The 15,008-nt window shown below is 62.2% G+C and overlaps 6 protein-coding genes across 6 annotated transcripts; all 6 read left to right on the plus strand.

The window, feature by feature from the left end:
- Positions 1-872: 872 nt before the first annotated feature.
- LSCM1_07418 (uncharacterized protein) lies at positions 873-2,219 on the plus strand (the record flags this gene model as incomplete). Its single annotated transcript, XM_067324788.1, has 1 exon — positions 873-2,219. The coding sequence occupies one exon, from the start codon at positions 873-875 to the stop codon at positions 2,217-2,219; it is 1,347 nt and encodes a 448-aa protein (XP_067181395.1).
- A 979-nt stretch (positions 2,220-3,198) lies between these two features.
- On the plus strand, positions 3,199-4,161 carry LSCM1_07419 (uncharacterized protein; the record flags this gene model as incomplete). The annotated part of the gene is made up of 1 exon (XM_067324789.1): positions 3,199-4,161. One exon carries the CDS (start codon positions 3,199-3,201, stop codon positions 4,159-4,161), a length of 963 nt encoding a protein of 320 aa, XP_067181396.1.
- Positions 4,162-4,586: 425 nt separating this feature from the next.
- LSCM1_07420 (uncharacterized protein) lies at positions 4,587-6,518 on the plus strand (the record flags this gene model as incomplete). The annotated part of the gene is made up of 1 exon (XM_067324790.1): positions 4,587-6,518. The coding sequence occupies one exon, from the start codon at positions 4,587-4,589 to the stop codon at positions 6,516-6,518; it is 1,932 nt and encodes a 643-aa protein (XP_067181397.1).
- A 1,394-nt stretch (positions 6,519-7,912) lies between these two features.
- Positions 7,913-9,292, plus strand: LSCM1_07421 (uncharacterized protein; the record flags this gene model as incomplete). Its single annotated transcript, XM_067324791.1, has 1 exon — positions 7,913-9,292. The coding sequence occupies one exon, from the start codon at positions 7,913-7,915 to the stop codon at positions 9,290-9,292; it is 1,380 nt and encodes a 459-aa protein (XP_067181398.1).
- A 1,043-nt stretch (positions 9,293-10,335) lies between these two features.
- On the plus strand, positions 10,336-12,864 carry LSCM1_07422 (uncharacterized protein; the record flags this gene model as incomplete). Its single annotated transcript, XM_067324792.1, has 1 exon — positions 10,336-12,864. The coding sequence occupies one exon, from the start codon at positions 10,336-10,338 to the stop codon at positions 12,862-12,864; it is 2,529 nt and encodes an 842-aa protein (XP_067181399.1).
- Positions 12,865-13,518: 654 nt separating this feature from the next.
- Positions 13,519-14,073, plus strand: LSCM1_07423 (uncharacterized protein; the record flags this gene model as incomplete). Its single annotated transcript, XM_067324793.1, has 1 exon — positions 13,519-14,073. One exon carries the CDS (start codon positions 13,519-13,521, stop codon positions 14,071-14,073), a length of 555 nt encoding a protein of 184 aa, XP_067181400.1.
- Positions 14,074-15,008: the final 935 nt, after the last annotated feature.

Below are 15,008 nucleotides of genomic sequence, written 5' to 3' on the forward strand. Positions count from 1 at the left end.
CAGTCGTCACCATGTCCCCCGCTCCGTCCCTGGTGCGGATTTGTTAGGTGCGCGCGGTCATTGGTGCCCGTATACATTGATGCTCGTAGGTGTGTGTGTGTGTATGTGTATGTGTATGTATATATCCCGTCCTTGTGGACGCAAGACTAGTACATCCCTCTCTTCCCTTCCCCACACAGGCACAGACAGACAGACACCGCTCGTGCAAAACTGAGCCCGTGGAGTCACACGATGGCTGTAGTACAGTTCCGTTTCGATGCAGACCGGCAGGCGAGGAGGGGGAGGGGGGAGGAGGAGGAAGGCCAGAAGAAGATGTAGGAGGGTGGTGGTGAGAACCACATGGAGTCACGTTCGTCCTCCCTCCCCCTCGCACGCAGGCTCCAATGCTTCAAGCCGTCACCAGCACCACTACATCCAGTCTGCACTCGTATCCCCAATAAAGTCAATGACGCTCCCACTCGCGCCTACTCGCTCGCACGCACCTTCTCTGCCGTCACGCCTTCTCCTATTTTTTTTTCGTTGTCGTCACCAAATACGTCTACACGCACACCCGCACATTCACCCGCATGCATGCACTTCTGCAATGTGGTGTGCACACAAGATCACGAGGCCATTGATTTATACCTCAGTCCTCCCTGTGCACACAGACACACACACACATCATTCGTATCGACTCCCTTGAGCTGGCGTGCTTGCCTCGGGGCGTGGATTGCCATTCAGGCGTACCTGGAGTCCATCTCCGTCAGAAGCTGCGCCGTTGTCGTCTCTCGCCCCTCCCCTCCTCTGTTGCTGTGTATAGCTGAAGCGTATCGCGTACACCTAGGTATAGTAGCGCCTTCCCTTCCCCTCCCCTCCTCCGTCGCACAAGGGCCATGCACCCTTCACGGAAGCTGTGCGGCCTGCCCAACGTCCGGACAGTCGCGGCAACGGGCTGGCGTTATCATCGTCACGGGGCGCCGCATCGGGTGCTGCAGTATGAGCGGTATCGCATCCCCTTTGACCGCACGAGTGGGCAGGTGGTAGTGAAGATGTTAGCGGCACCGGTCCACCGGCATGACAAGAGCCTTATCGAGGGACATGGGGGTCCCATTGCGGTGCTCAAGGCGTGTCTGCCTCACGTCGCCGGCGTTGAGGGCGTCGGCGTGGTCGAGGAGGTCGGCTCCAACGCGAAGCTAGCGCTGAAGGAGGGGGACATGGTGTGGATCAACAACCCCGCCGTCGGCAGCTGGTCAACGCACATCGTCACAGATGCCGAGAACCTCGATGTAGTGCCGTGTCGCGCGGATGTCGACATCGAGTACCTCTCCTCGCTGTCCCTCTTCCACACGGCGTACCATCTCACCCATGACTTCGTGAGCATTCAGCCGAACGATGTGGTGCTGCAGACCGGCGCCTCCTCGTCTGTTGCACAGATCTGCCAAGGCTATCTGCGTGCCAAGGGCGCGAAGCTCTTCCAGACGATGCAGCTGGGTCGCACAGAGCACGCCCACCTACTCGCCTTCTTCAAGCTGCGTGGCGCCTTCGCGGTTGTGCCATACAGCTACGCACGGACCAACTACATGCGTCGCCTGCTCTCCGACGTGCCGCCGCCGAAGCTGCTGCTGAACCACACCTGTGGCGGGTACGCCTCGAACCTTGTCAACCTGCTTGGCGACAATGGCGTGTGCGTCACGTACGGCAACACGAGCCATCAGCCCATGCAAATAGCCAACACAGACGCGATCGCGCGCGGCATCCAAATAAAGGGCTTTTTTCTGCCAAGATGGATGCAGCGGCACACGCGCGAGGCTCGCATGCGCGTGCACCAGAACGTGGTCGAGAGTATGACCGTCACGCAGGGGCACGGCATCTTCCGCGCACAGCGATTCAAGATGGACGGCGACTCTGAGTTCGCCTTCAGCAACGCCTGGGACGCTCCGCTCGCCTCGCGGAAAGCAGTGCTGCGTATGGTTGGCGAGTACGGTGAGTGGCGCCGCCCACGCTCTGACCAAGCGGGGTGGAACATCGGGCGTGCCGTCTGGGAGGACATGCTGCAACAAATGTGGGAGTCCGCCGGCACGGCCGAGAACCCGCAGTCGATGAAATACTACACGCCGTTCGACGACATCAACTCATCCTTTTACGATGCAAAGCAGTCGAAGGAGATGGGGCACCGCGAAGTTTTCTTCCGTCGGCCCAACGCCCCGCGCCACAACGCCGCGGAGCAGCAGCAGTCGTAGCAGCCGGCAATGCGTCATACGTGTGCGCCTCTACTTGTGAAGGAGGGGAACGTAGCACACGGCTGCTGCACCTACAGCTCCCCCTCATGAAGCAGGACGAGTGGGCTGCCCCTAGTGTGTTCGTCTCGCCTCTTATGGATAAACTGCTCGAGAAGCTGACTCTGGTATCGGTGTTGGTGATGCTGCACGCTGTGTGTGTGGGGGGTGGGTGGGAGGGGGGGCCTTCGTGTTGAGTGCTTTTGTCGCCCTCGGGGGGGCCTCTCATCTTCGCCTTCGCTTTTACGCCCCCCCTCCCTCCCTGCCCGACCGTCTTTCTGTGCGACGAGTACGCATGTACAACGCGAAGAAGCAGCATGACTGTCCCCGCACGTGGGACTCCCGTGGATAGAAGGGGGAGACCCTCTGCGGGTGCGTGCGCCTCCTCTCCCTCGGGGGCCGTTTGGAGGAAGTGGTGAATAGTATGCGCACCCTTCCCACCCTTTCCTGCGTCGAAGGGCGGCCGGGTGTGGGGGTGTGGTCGCGTAGAGTGCTGCCTCTCCCCTCCTTTCTCACACACACACACACACGCACACCTGACCTCTCCCGCCTCCCTCGCCCTTCCTGTATAAGCGTTCATGGCACACATGCACATAAATGTATGCGCGGTGTGTAGCTCTCTGCGTGAGGCCCGACTCCCCGTGCCGCTCTCCGCACACAACTCCGCATCACTCTTGCGGCGCTGCATTGTCAGTGAAAAAAAAAACTGAGCTGAAAAAACGTATTGCTCTGCTGCTCGCTGCCTCTTGTCACCCCTGCTGCAACGCGTAGCGGCCCCTGCACCGAACGAGGGTGAGGTGTGTATACGCGGCCCACCCCATCCACCGCCCGCGCCGGTGACGCAATTCTTTTCTGTCTGTCTGTGTGTCTGTGTGAAGAAAGCCGACGACCCCCTCCACTTTTGCGAGGGAGGGGAAAGAGGAAGAGAGAGGGTCGCTCACTCATGTCGACCGGTGCGGTAAGGGTCCTTGGCGGGGTACAGTGCCGGACGCCTTCTGCGAAAAGTGTGTGGCACTCGCAGAACAGATGTCATCCCTGGCTCGGCATCTTTTTTCAGCGCGGCGCCTGTCTCAGGCTCGCGCTCGGCGGCTCCTCCATGGCCTCTGCCGTCGCCGCTGGCCGCATGAGAGCGGGCGGCGCACTCTGCACGGCGCACCGTCATCAAGCAACGGACCAGTTTCACCGATTCTTGCACAACCCGCATGTGGTTCAGCCCGACGGAGTCGATGGACTGCCACGTGTAAAAGGCGATCAGCAGCAGTGGCTCAACACGGAGCAGTGGTACGGCTACAGCGCGACATACTTGAAGCGCCACATGCAGTACCCGGCCACCTTCGAGCTGAACAACCCCGCTATCAATGCTCGGCACGACCTCCTCTACGAATGTCTGGGACTCGTGTACGAGCTGTACGGAGGCCTCGCCGAGGATCTGCAAGAGCTTCATGATAACCCCCTGCACCCGCAGTTTCACCGCCGCATCGCCCGCATCAAGCGCGACCGCGAGAACATCGCCACCGAGATCGATAAGCGTTACGCCCATCTACATCCAACAGTGAAGACGGTGTACGACGCATTCCTCGTTCGTCGCTACTACCACCTTGCCGATTGGATTACGTACGTGGAGCGGAAACGAGAGCGTCTCATTGAAGACCTCAGCCCTGATTTCATGAGAGCGGCCGTGAAAATGCGTGGGCTCGCAGAGCAGTACCTGCGACACCTGCGTGCCCTCGAGAGGGCCCTTTACGAAGACCCTATCGCGGGCCTCCTCGAGGGTGATGGAAACACGAACGCCACCGCTCAGTATACGTCCGGCGAGCTCGCGATTCTGCGGCAGAAGGCGGCGTACTTCCGCAAGATCCGTCGGTTCGGCGCCAATCAACTGGACGCAGATACGCACACGCACTGACGAAAGAGCGCTATCCGTGCCCCTTCCCCTGCGACCATCGCCACACGGAGAGCCCACGCATCGTACGCCCTCACGCCTCTCTCCCTCTCGAGCCCTGCACACAGCAGCCCACCTCTCCCCTCGCAGCCAGACGCTCGGTACGCCCTACACGCACCTTCGTCCTTCTCTGGCGCCCGCTGCCCCCCCTCCCCTTCGTCTCCGCCCTGCACCGCAACCCTTCCCATCGCCGACACGATGAATGTCTATCTTCCGCGGTGCCACTCAACCTTATGCTTCCAATTTCTTCCCCACCCGCCCCCCTCCTACTCTCACCCGCGCAGACACACCCAGACCAACGCAAGGCTCGACGCGTTCGAGCACATTCGCACATCACCGTTCCCACCGCCTCTTCCCCCTCTCCATCGGCACGCACCCCACGCGTCGCCATGATCGCTGCCTCCCTCCCTAGCCACAGGGTCATCCTGCTGCTGGTGGCCGGGGTCATGATGGTGGCCGCCGCCGCTGTCGCCATGGACGGCGTGCCGTACGAGCCCATCTATCACATCCGCCCGCCGAAGAACTGGATCAACGACCCCAACGGTCCCTACCGCGACCCCGTCACCGGCAAGATTCACCTGTACATGCAGTACAACCCCAATGGCCCGTTGTGGGGTGACATTGCGTGGTACCACGTCACGTCGGAGGACTACGTCAAGTGGACGCGCCCCGAGTCGCCGGTTGCCGTCTGGGCGGACAAGTGGTATGACAGGTGGGGCGCCTACTCCGGCACCATCATGAACAACAACTACAGCGAGCCGGTCATGGTGTATACCTGCGCCGAGCCGGAGAACATTCAGCGCCAGTGCATTGCCAACCCACCCAAGTCCGACGTGCATGGCAAGCGCACCCTCGACACCCTCGCCAAGAGCGCGCTCAACGTGATCATGTCGGCGGACATGATCCCCGGCGTTGTCGCGATGGAGAACTTCCGCGACCCCACGGAGTGGTGGCAGGACCCTCAGAACCCGAACCGTTGGCTCATCGCCTTTGCCGCCCGCGTCACTGACACCGAGGGCGACAACGCGCACGTCGTCGTCTTCTCCACCGAGGACCCGAGCTTCCAGAGCGGCTACAGCTTCTCCCACAGTCTCTACGTCTACAAGTACGATCTGGACCACATGTTCGAGTGCCCCGACTTCTTCACGCTGGGCCAGGGCGGCGAGCACTACCTCAAGGTCTCCACCATGCCCTCGCACCGCGACTATTTCATCTACGGCTTCTACCGGCTCAGCAACGCCAGCAACAAGTACGTCTTCGTCGAGGACCCCGATCGCACCTTCACCTTCATTGACTATGGCCCGTTCTACGCCTCCAAGACCTTCTACGACCCCATCCTCAACCGCCGCACCATCTGGGGCTGGACCAACGACGAGCTGAGCGACGAGCAGATCATCGCCAACGGCTGGTCCGGTGTGCAGAACATGCTGCGCACCATGGTGTACGACACCGTCGAGCGGAAGATCAAGACACAGCCGGTGCCGGAGACCAAGGGCCTGCGCCTCAGCAAGCTCATCGGCATGAGGGGCGTCGCCGTCAACAGCACCCCGACGCAGATCGTCACGAGCAACACCAACAACACGCTCTACCACGAGATCGTCGCCCGCTTCACACTCGCCAACCCCGCTATCTTCTCTGCCAGCGCCACCTACGCCAACGTCGACGAAGTGCCAGAGGTGGGTGTGATGATTCGCGCCAATGCAAATCTCAGCCAGCATACCACCGTCTCCCTCTGCATGCCTGTAGGCGGCCCCAGTGCCTCGGAGAAGACGCGCCAGATTGAGGCCTATCCCCCCATCAAGGTGTTCCCAGCTTCCTCCGCCGCCGAATGCAGCGCCGAGTGCAACAGGTTGCGCCTCTGTGAGTCCTACACCTTCTGGGCGGGAGAAAAGAATTGCACCATGTACTGGAAGACCAATACGATGGTCGCCAGCGACCACGCCACCAGCGGCACCGTGCGCGAGCCGCTGCTGTACCTCGGCCGCACCATGTCCGGCACCATCGGCAGCACCGCGCCCCTCCACGGTCGCGCGCCCTTCGCCACCTCCACGCCCAAAAGCTTCGAGCTCCACATCTTCGTCGATGACAGCGTGCTGGAGATTTTCAAGGACGAAGGCTTGGAGACCCTCACCGGCCGCCTCTACATCGACAACGGCGCCAACACCACCGGCATTGCCGTCTATGCGCGCAACGCCGGCGCTGTCACTGTAGACATTGAGGTCTATACAATGGACACTATCTGGAAAGCGCCCACGCCCAGCCCCGCCAAGGCCTTCACCGACTCTCTCTACAAGCTGCTCGACACTCTCATCGATGTCTAGGCGGTCGCACGCGGCTGCACCCTCGACGACACCGCCGCCATCTCCGTTGGTAGCAATGTCGCCCCGCCCTCTCGCGGACTTCTTTGTAAGCTGTTTTTTTTGTTCGCCTTCTCGGCTGCCTATTTGTTCGTCGCTGTGGGTGTAACCCATGAGCAGCAGCAGCAGCGTCACTCGCCGCATGCCTCAGGCAAATTTACCGGTTGCCTATGCGCGTGCGGTAGAACACCGAGGAGCGTGCGCGTCGGCGTCGGGCCTTCATATATTGCCTAGCTCCCTCTCCGTGCACACATGCCACCAACGACACGGAAAAGAGGGAGGGTAACGGGCCCCCTTCCCCACCCCCTAAAACGTTCATGAATGCGTAGTCGAAGCCGTCTGCGCTCCGTATTTTTTTCTCTGTCTCACACATTTTCACTGTACCTGCCCGCAGGCGCCGGAGGAGTCGGCAGCGGCAGCAGCAAGCGCCGCCGAGGAGCTCTCCATTCACTCCCTCCCTCCTCCCTCCTCACCCTCACCCCTGCGTGTGGGCCTCTCCCGCTGCCGGGCAGCCCGCACTCCATTGCTGCCCATGCCACCACGTCGCTGTAGACGCGTGGTGCGCGCGCTGCGGGGAAGAGGAGGGGCAGCTCCGAACTCGCCTCCGCCGCTCTGCCTCCTCCCTCTCCCTCCTTGCCCTGCCCAGCGCTTCCTCCTGAGCGCTACTCTTTCACCCAACCACGTCGCGAGGCGAGGACGGCGCTGGGAAGAAGGAGGAATGGGGGGGAGGGGGAGGTGTGGCGGGCGCTGGGCTTAATGCTTCGGGCTGCGGCGCCGGGATGGAGGCGGGGCGGAGATTGGGACGCGCTAACGCTCCCCTTCCCCTCCCCCGCCTTCCAAAATGTATTCCCTCTTCCCCCCCCCCCCACCTTTCTCGAAATTCGTTTATCTGCACGCCCCTGACGTGACTTTTCGACCTCCAGGCGGGCCGCACACCGATGCAGAGGTGCTCTAATCGTAAGTCTGCAGCTGAGGTCGCCGAAGCAAACAAAGCCCACGCCAGTCCACCGCCCGCCGCCAGTGGCGACTGCGGCGCTGGCATGCAACGCACGGCACGCTGGCCGCGTGTGAAGAGAGCGCGTCCTTGCCACTGTACCCTAAAAAAAATGCACCGGTGGGGCGCTAGAGTCTCGCGCGCCGCTAGGCAACCCCGCCCCTCCTCCCAACGCACACGCACCCTCTCCCTCTTCTCCACCGGCCCCCCCCCACGCCCTCCATCTTTCCCCTACCCCCTCCTACTCTCACCCGCGCAGACACACCCAGACCAACGCAAGGCTCGACGCGTTCGAGCACATTCGCACATCACCGTTCCCACCGCCTCTTCCCCCTCTCCATCGGCACGCACCCCACGCGTCGCCATGATCGCTGCCTCCCTCCCTAGCCACAGGGTCATCCTGCTGCTGGTGGCCGGGGTCATGATGGTGGCCGCCGCCGCTGTCGCCATGGACGGCGTGCCGTACGAGCCCATCTATCACATCCGCCCGCCGAAGAACTGGATCAACGACCCCAACGGTCCCTACCGCGACCCCGTCACCGGCAAGATTCACCTGTACATGCAGTACAACCCCAATGGCCCGTTGTGGGGTGACATTGCGTGGTACCACGTCACGTCGGAGGACTACGTCAAGTGGACGCGCCCCGAGTCGCCGGTTGCCGTCTGGGCGGACAAGTGGTATGACAGGTGGGGCGCCTACTCCGGCACCATCATGAACAACAACTACAGCGAGCCGGTCATGGTGTATACCTGCGCCGAGCCGGAGAACATTCAGCGCCAGTGCATTGCCAACCCACCCAAGTCCGACGTGCATGGCAAGCGCACCCTCGACACCCTCGCCAAGAGCGCGCTCAACGTGATCATGTCGGCGGACATGATCCCCGGCGTTGTCGCGATGGAGAACTTCCGCGACCCCACGGAGTGGTGGCAGGACCCTCAGAACCCGAACCGTTGGCTCATCGCCTTTGCCGCCCGCGTCACTGACACCGAGGGCGACAACGCGCACGTCGTCGTCTTCTCCACCGAGGACCCGAGCTTCCAGAGCGGCTACAGCTTCTCCCACAGTCTCTACGTCTACAAGTACGATCTGGACCACATGTTCGAGTGCCCCGACTTCTTCACGCTGGGCCAGGGCGGCGAGCACTACCTCAAGGTCTCCACCATGCCCTCGCACCGCGACTATTTCATCTACGGCTTCTACCGGCTCAGCAACGCCAGCAACAAGTACGTCTTCGTCGAGGACCCCGATCGCACCTTCACCTTCATTGACTATGGCCCGTTCTACGCCTCCAAGACCTTCTACGACCCCATCCTCAACCGCCGCACCATCTGGGGCTGGACCAACGACGAGCTGAGCGACGAGCAGATCATCGCCAACGGCTGGTCCGGTGTGCAGAACATGCTGCGCACCATGGTGTACGACACCGTCGAGCGGAAGATCAAGACACAGCCGGTGCCGGAGACCAAGGGCCTGCGCCTCAGCAAGCTCATCGGCATGAGGGGCGTCGCCGTCAACAGCACCCCGACGCAGATCGTCACGAGCAACACCAACAACACGCTCTACCACGAGATCGTCGCCCGCTTCACACTCGCCAATGATGCCGACACAAGTGGGCAGCTCCCTGTCTCATTGGCATGGATGCATCCACTAGACTCTGCTACACATATGCTCTTTCAGTTTCAGCCCTTCCCACAGCTCTCCTGTCGCGCTGCCTGTCTGCTCGCCAGCTTTGCTCCATTTTGAGGGACCCGTCTTATCGCTTCGGAAAGAGAACCTGTGACGACGGGGAGCGCATTGAAGTCCGCTCTGCGCCCTCTGGAAAGGTCCAGGAGCTCTCCCCTCTTCCCCACCACCACCCCCACTTGTGCTCCCTCCCCTGCCAATGGCAAGGCTAGGGTAATGCACCGCTGCGATTGGCGGCGTTGCGATGGGAACGCCGTGTGGCAGTGCGCGCTCTGGTCCCACCCGGCTGCCGACCAAAGCGTCGGCGTGGCTCAGGCGCGTTCCGCCTGGCCGCCGCACCACGCGAGGGGAGTGTGGCAGAGCGGAGCTGAACTCCTCTTTGTGTGTGTGTGAGAGGAGACGCATGAATGGGCAGAAGGGAGGGGAAGAGTTGGTGAAGGCGCGGCCATCAAAGAGGCGGTGAGTGGAGCTGCCTTTGTCTGCTCGGGTTTCTGGAGGGGGGGGTGGTGGCGCGCGCCGTGTGTCTGCGTGCGTGCGGGCGGATGTGCTGAAGGCGGTTGGAGGGCGAAGTTGCGTCGCCGGAGCGACCTCCATAAATCTCCCCCCCCCGCCTCCCCTGTGGTGCTCCTCATGAGCGTGCGAAATCCTTCCGCGAGAGGCACTGAACAGCGATCCCACCCCACCGCGTCCTCGCGCCGCTCCCCACCCCCTCTTCCTTTTCCGTGTACAGAAGCGCACGACTACCACACGTGCGACTCGCCCAAGAATCGACTACTCCAGGCCACGATCGGTAGCGGTACTGCTGCCCTCTTTGCGGAGCGGAATCGAGTCGGCACTGGATGCGGTGCCGTAGTACACCGCAGGAGGGAGTAGGGCCTGGAGGAATAAGGGAGACGGCGATCCGCTGAAGGTGGTGCGTATGTGCAATCCGTCGGTGCGCCGCTCTCCTCCTCCTCCTCCTCTGCCGCGTGCTCGAGGCCCCCCCTCTCCCCCTTATCTTATAATGCCTCCATCCGCCCTGTCTGTCTCTGTCACCTCTTTTACTTCTGCGCAGGTGCACACTTCCCTCTCTCTCCATCTCTGCACGGAGGGGTGGGGGGGCCATGCGGCGACGACTCTTAGCCACGGCTGCGCGCGCCGGCAATGCCGCAGCGGCCGCAATGCCAACCGTGTGCGCACGTGCCGCCCTGCAACGCTGCGGCGCCTCGTCAACTTCGGCGTCAGCATCCCCTTCATCGACAGCGCCGCGCACGATCGTGGCGAACGCCGCGGTGCAGTTCAGCGGTACCTACCTCGATGTCACCTGGATGCGGCAGTTCATCCTCGGTTCTTTGTTACAGCGCTACGACCCGCTTCGGTACGCGCCATCGTCGTCACCCTCCCCCTCCTCGGCCACCGTGCGGCAGGTGGAGTCGGCCCTGCTCGAGTCGCAGCGACTCCTCAGCTCCGCCTGGAGGCTACCGGTGCGACCCCTGGATGCCGTGAGTGAGGCGCGCATCCTTCGACTATTGGCCCGCTACGCCGCTGGCGAGGGTGTCCTCTCCGATACAGCCCTGGAGATGCTCCACCGCGTCTTGGCGCGCCTTCCTGATGCCCCAACATGCATCTCTGACCCTGTACGAATGCGCACCCTGCTGGAGCTCATCGGGTACGTGGAGCCCGGCGACAACCTCAACCGAGTCGCGTACGCAGGGGATCTGCACTACCCTCCACAAGCACACGCCTTCATGACGGAGCTGCTGGCCGAGGACCGGCAGCGCGATGGCGGCGACGCTTTCGACGCCATACGCGAGCGCCGCACGGGGCCGGGGTACGCCATCGACTCCGCCACGACAAGCGAGGTGGACGATGCGATTGGTGTCTGCGTGGATGCGGCGACGGGGGCGAAGTACTTTGTCGTGTACGTGTCGGACGCCACTGTCTACTGCCCCTTCGACAGCCCGTTGGAGCAGGTGACGGCGCGGCGGCTGACCACCACCACATACCTGCCGGAGGGCGTCTTCTTCATGCTTCCAAAGCCCATCGTCGAGGCAGCCACGCTGCGCGAGGGCCGGCCGTGTCGCACGTTTAACGTCATCTTCCAGATCGACGAAGCCACCGGCGAGGTAAAGAACTATTCGGTCGCTGTCGGGTGGCTGGACCAGCTGCGGCGCCTCACGTACGATCAGGTGCAAGAGATGATCAACGAGGCGGAGGGCAGGGAGAGGGGTGGCGGTGATGGTGGCGACGCCGCCGCCGTCGCCGTCGCGGCTAGTCGCGGCGAGACCGCGTCGTCCTTGCCGCCTCTCGTGGCTGAGCACGCCGCCAGCACGCATGCGCCGCCAGCGTGGATGACGCCTGAGGACAAGGACAACCTCTTTTACATCCTGCGCTATGCGCGCCTTCGTCTGCGTACTCGACTGAAGCGGCAGGAGCAGCAACGCCAGCGCGGGGCCGGGATCGAGGGCGGCAGAGAGGGGGTGCCGCCGACACCGCCGATGGACTTCAGTCTGCCCGACCCTCTTATTAAAGTCAAGGGCACCAAGGTGCTCTCCGTCGCGGATCAGGTCATCTCCACCCAAGACGCCCGCCTCGCCGTGGCGGAGCTGATGATCGCCGCAAACGAGGTGTGCTCGCGCATTGCGCAGGCCAACCACATCACAATGCCCTTCCGTGGCACCCGTTCCCTCTCCAGTGACCATCTTGTGGCGCATTACTACACAGAGCCGGAAGGCGTGGAGACGCTGACGTCTCTCGACGCCTCGCACATGTTCCTCGCCGAAGCCATGCAGTCCTCTGTGCGCCGCCTCAGCACCGTTACGCGCGCCATCTACCATCACGTCCCTCTGCACCACGCTGGGCTTGACACAACCTTCTACACCCACAGCACGAGTCCGCTACGTCGTTATGCCGACATGCTCGTGCACCATCAACTGAAGACGTGGCTCTGGCAGCAGCGCCGCGGTGGGGGCGGTAGTCGGAAGTGTACGGCGGCCTCCATGGGGGCCGCGCCTCAGCAGCTCATTTCTGAGTACGCCATGGCCTCTCTGTGCGCCATGATCAGCACGAAGCAGGAGCGCGCCAGTCTCCTGCAAGACAGCAGCACGCGCTTTTGGATTCTGCGATACCTCGAGGACTTGGAGCGTGCCTCGGCCGACGTCGCCGCCGTTACTGCCCGTGCAGGCGGCAGTGGTGGCGCGCCTCGCAAGAGGACCTACGTGTGCTTGGTTGGTGAGACGCGCCGTGTGGTGGCGGCGCCGGCGTACGGCCGCTTTGCGTCCTCCTCCTCACCCTCGGCGGCGGCGGTCATGTCACAGCTGCTGTCACTACCGCCGGCCTCGATGCCCACCGCCCCGGGCAGGGTGCGACGTCCAGCATCGTTGCAGATAGATGCCGAGGCCCGCTGGCGGCAAGAGACCCCCGAGTTCACCTACGTCTCCGACGTGTACATTCCTGAAGTGCAGTTGGCGCACACCATCGCACACCACTGCGACGACGTTCGTGTCGGGGCAGTATTAGAATGTCACATCGCTCGGGTGCAGCCTACGCAAGGGCTGTTGGAGCTGGTGATTGCACGCGTCTTGCCAGGCGGCGATGAGCGGCACTACGAGCGCCTTTGGATGGGCGGAGTCGTATCGCAGCTCGATGCGTAGTTGGCTGCCATCAGACCCCATCCCGTTGCCTTTGTCGACCTTTCCCCGCCCTCTTCTCTGGCTCGCAGCTCCCCAGTGTCGAAGTCACTTCTTCGGCTACTCCCTTTCCTGGCACGGTGTGTGTGTGTGTCTGTGTGTGTGCAGTGTGTGTACTCGTGAACGTCAGCGAGCATACGAGGGGAGGGAGGGAGATGGTATACGTGGTGAAGTGAAGCGATGGCGAGGCGAAAGTGTGTGGGTGTACAGTGGCGCCGTTGCCGCTTGGAGGAAGAGGTGCGAAGGAACTGAACGAAAAGGGGGGAGGCGGAGGCCTCTGCGCCGCTTCTCACGAGCCACTCCAATCAGCACAGACGAAAGTTACCACAAACGAGAAGAGACTCTTGCGGTGGGTGCGGTGACTCTCTCACGCACCACAAACTTTAACCAGGCACACACATACACGCGCGCACCTGTGTGTGTGTGTGTCAGCATGACCTTTGCCCGATGCCCATCACCACCGCCATCACCCTGCGTGCGTGCGTCCTCTCTCTCGCTCTCTCTTCTGTTGCTCTCTTCTTAACAACACGCGCAACCCTCTGCTCAAATCAACGCCCTAATGGTTGCCGAGGCAGCAGCAGCAGACGGCTGCCCGATCAAGACGAGTAGAAATTAGACATGGGGCAGCTCTTCGCCAGCCTGTGGAGCATCTTCAAGGGTAGCAAGTCCTACAAGCTCCTCATCCTTGGCCTGAACAACGCCGGTAAAACGTCTATCTTGTACCACCTGCAGTTGGGCCACTCCATCGCCACGCAGCCCACACTCGGCGGCAACACGGAAACGCTCACCATCACGCACCCGCACACGAACAACACCATCACCTTCACCTGCTGGGACTTGGGTGGGCAGGAGCAGCTACGAGCATCGTGGAAGCTGTACTACGACCATACCGATGCGATTCTGTTCGTCGTCGACGCCGCGGACGCCGCACGGTTCCCCATGGCGAAGGAGGTGCTGCACCAGCTTCTGCACAGTGAACCATCGTTGCAGCACTCCACCCTCCTCGTGCTGGCGAATAAGCAGGACAAGGAGTCTGCAGCGGCCCCCGCCGAGCTCATTGAGTACTTGGAACTTGGGAAGCTAAAGGATCGAACGTGGACGCTCATGGGCTGTAGCGCCTCCACCGGCGAGTCGCTGCGCGAGGCCATGAACTGGATCGCCGAGAACGTCTAGGTCTAGCTGACAAAGTTGCGTGGGAGAAGCTCCTCGAGCTTCCCCCCTACCGCCACACGTATACATATATGCGTACGCCCGCGTACATCTGCGTCCACAATCAGAGAGTTAAAGCGCGCAGAGGAGGAGGAGGAGGGGGGAGTCGAGCAGTCCCTCCATGAGGACCCCTACACGCAACACCTCGTCTCTCGTCTCCTCCTCTCGTTACTACTGCTTTCTCCTGCGTAACCGCTCTCTTTCTCTCTCGCTCTCTGTACAGAGCCGATAGTAGGGGGTGTCAGTGTGTCTGTGTCTTTCCTCGAGTGTGTGTACGGATACGGGGTGGAGGGGTGTCGCCGCTCTCTCTCTCCGCCTCCCCTGTCGTACGTTGTGGGGGTGGGGGAGGCGAATGTGAAGCAGCCCCACTGCCCGCTCGTCGCGCTCAAGTCCGCCCCCACCACGCCCCCCCTCTTCACCTGCCAGGCGACGCCCAGCGCGTCCGCGGCATGGCCCACGACGCGTCGCGAGCAAGAGGGCCAGAATGGCCCCATACACACACACACACACCTCCAGCCCGCCATCGCCTCCTCCTCCTCTTCCCCATCTCCCTCTCCCTCTCTCTGAGGGCACACGAGCGCGGGCGAGGGAACAGCCCATCATCGCCACCTTACACACACACACACATTTACCCTTTATGTGTGTGTGTCGGTGCGTCTGTGGCTATCGGTTGCCATTGCGCATGTCGGTCTTCTTCGGGCGCGTGAATACAACACCTCGCCCTCCTTCCCAGTCCAGCTCGCGCCATCCGTTTATACCCTCACACACACACATACACTCGCAGTGAGACAGCACTCTGTCAGTGCAGCTCCCTCACAGCGCCTCCGCTCGCCGTCTTCGGTCTGATCCTCACCCCCACCGCCGACACCATCCGCCATCTTTCTTTGCAGCCCTCTGCG

Source organism: Leishmania martiniquensis, chromosome 4, assembly GCF_017916325.1.
Source record: "Leishmania martiniquensis isolate LSCM1 chromosome 4, whole genome shotgun sequence".
Lineage (NCBI taxonomy): Eukaryota > Euglenozoa > Kinetoplastea > Trypanosomatida > Trypanosomatidae > Leishmania > Leishmania martiniquensis.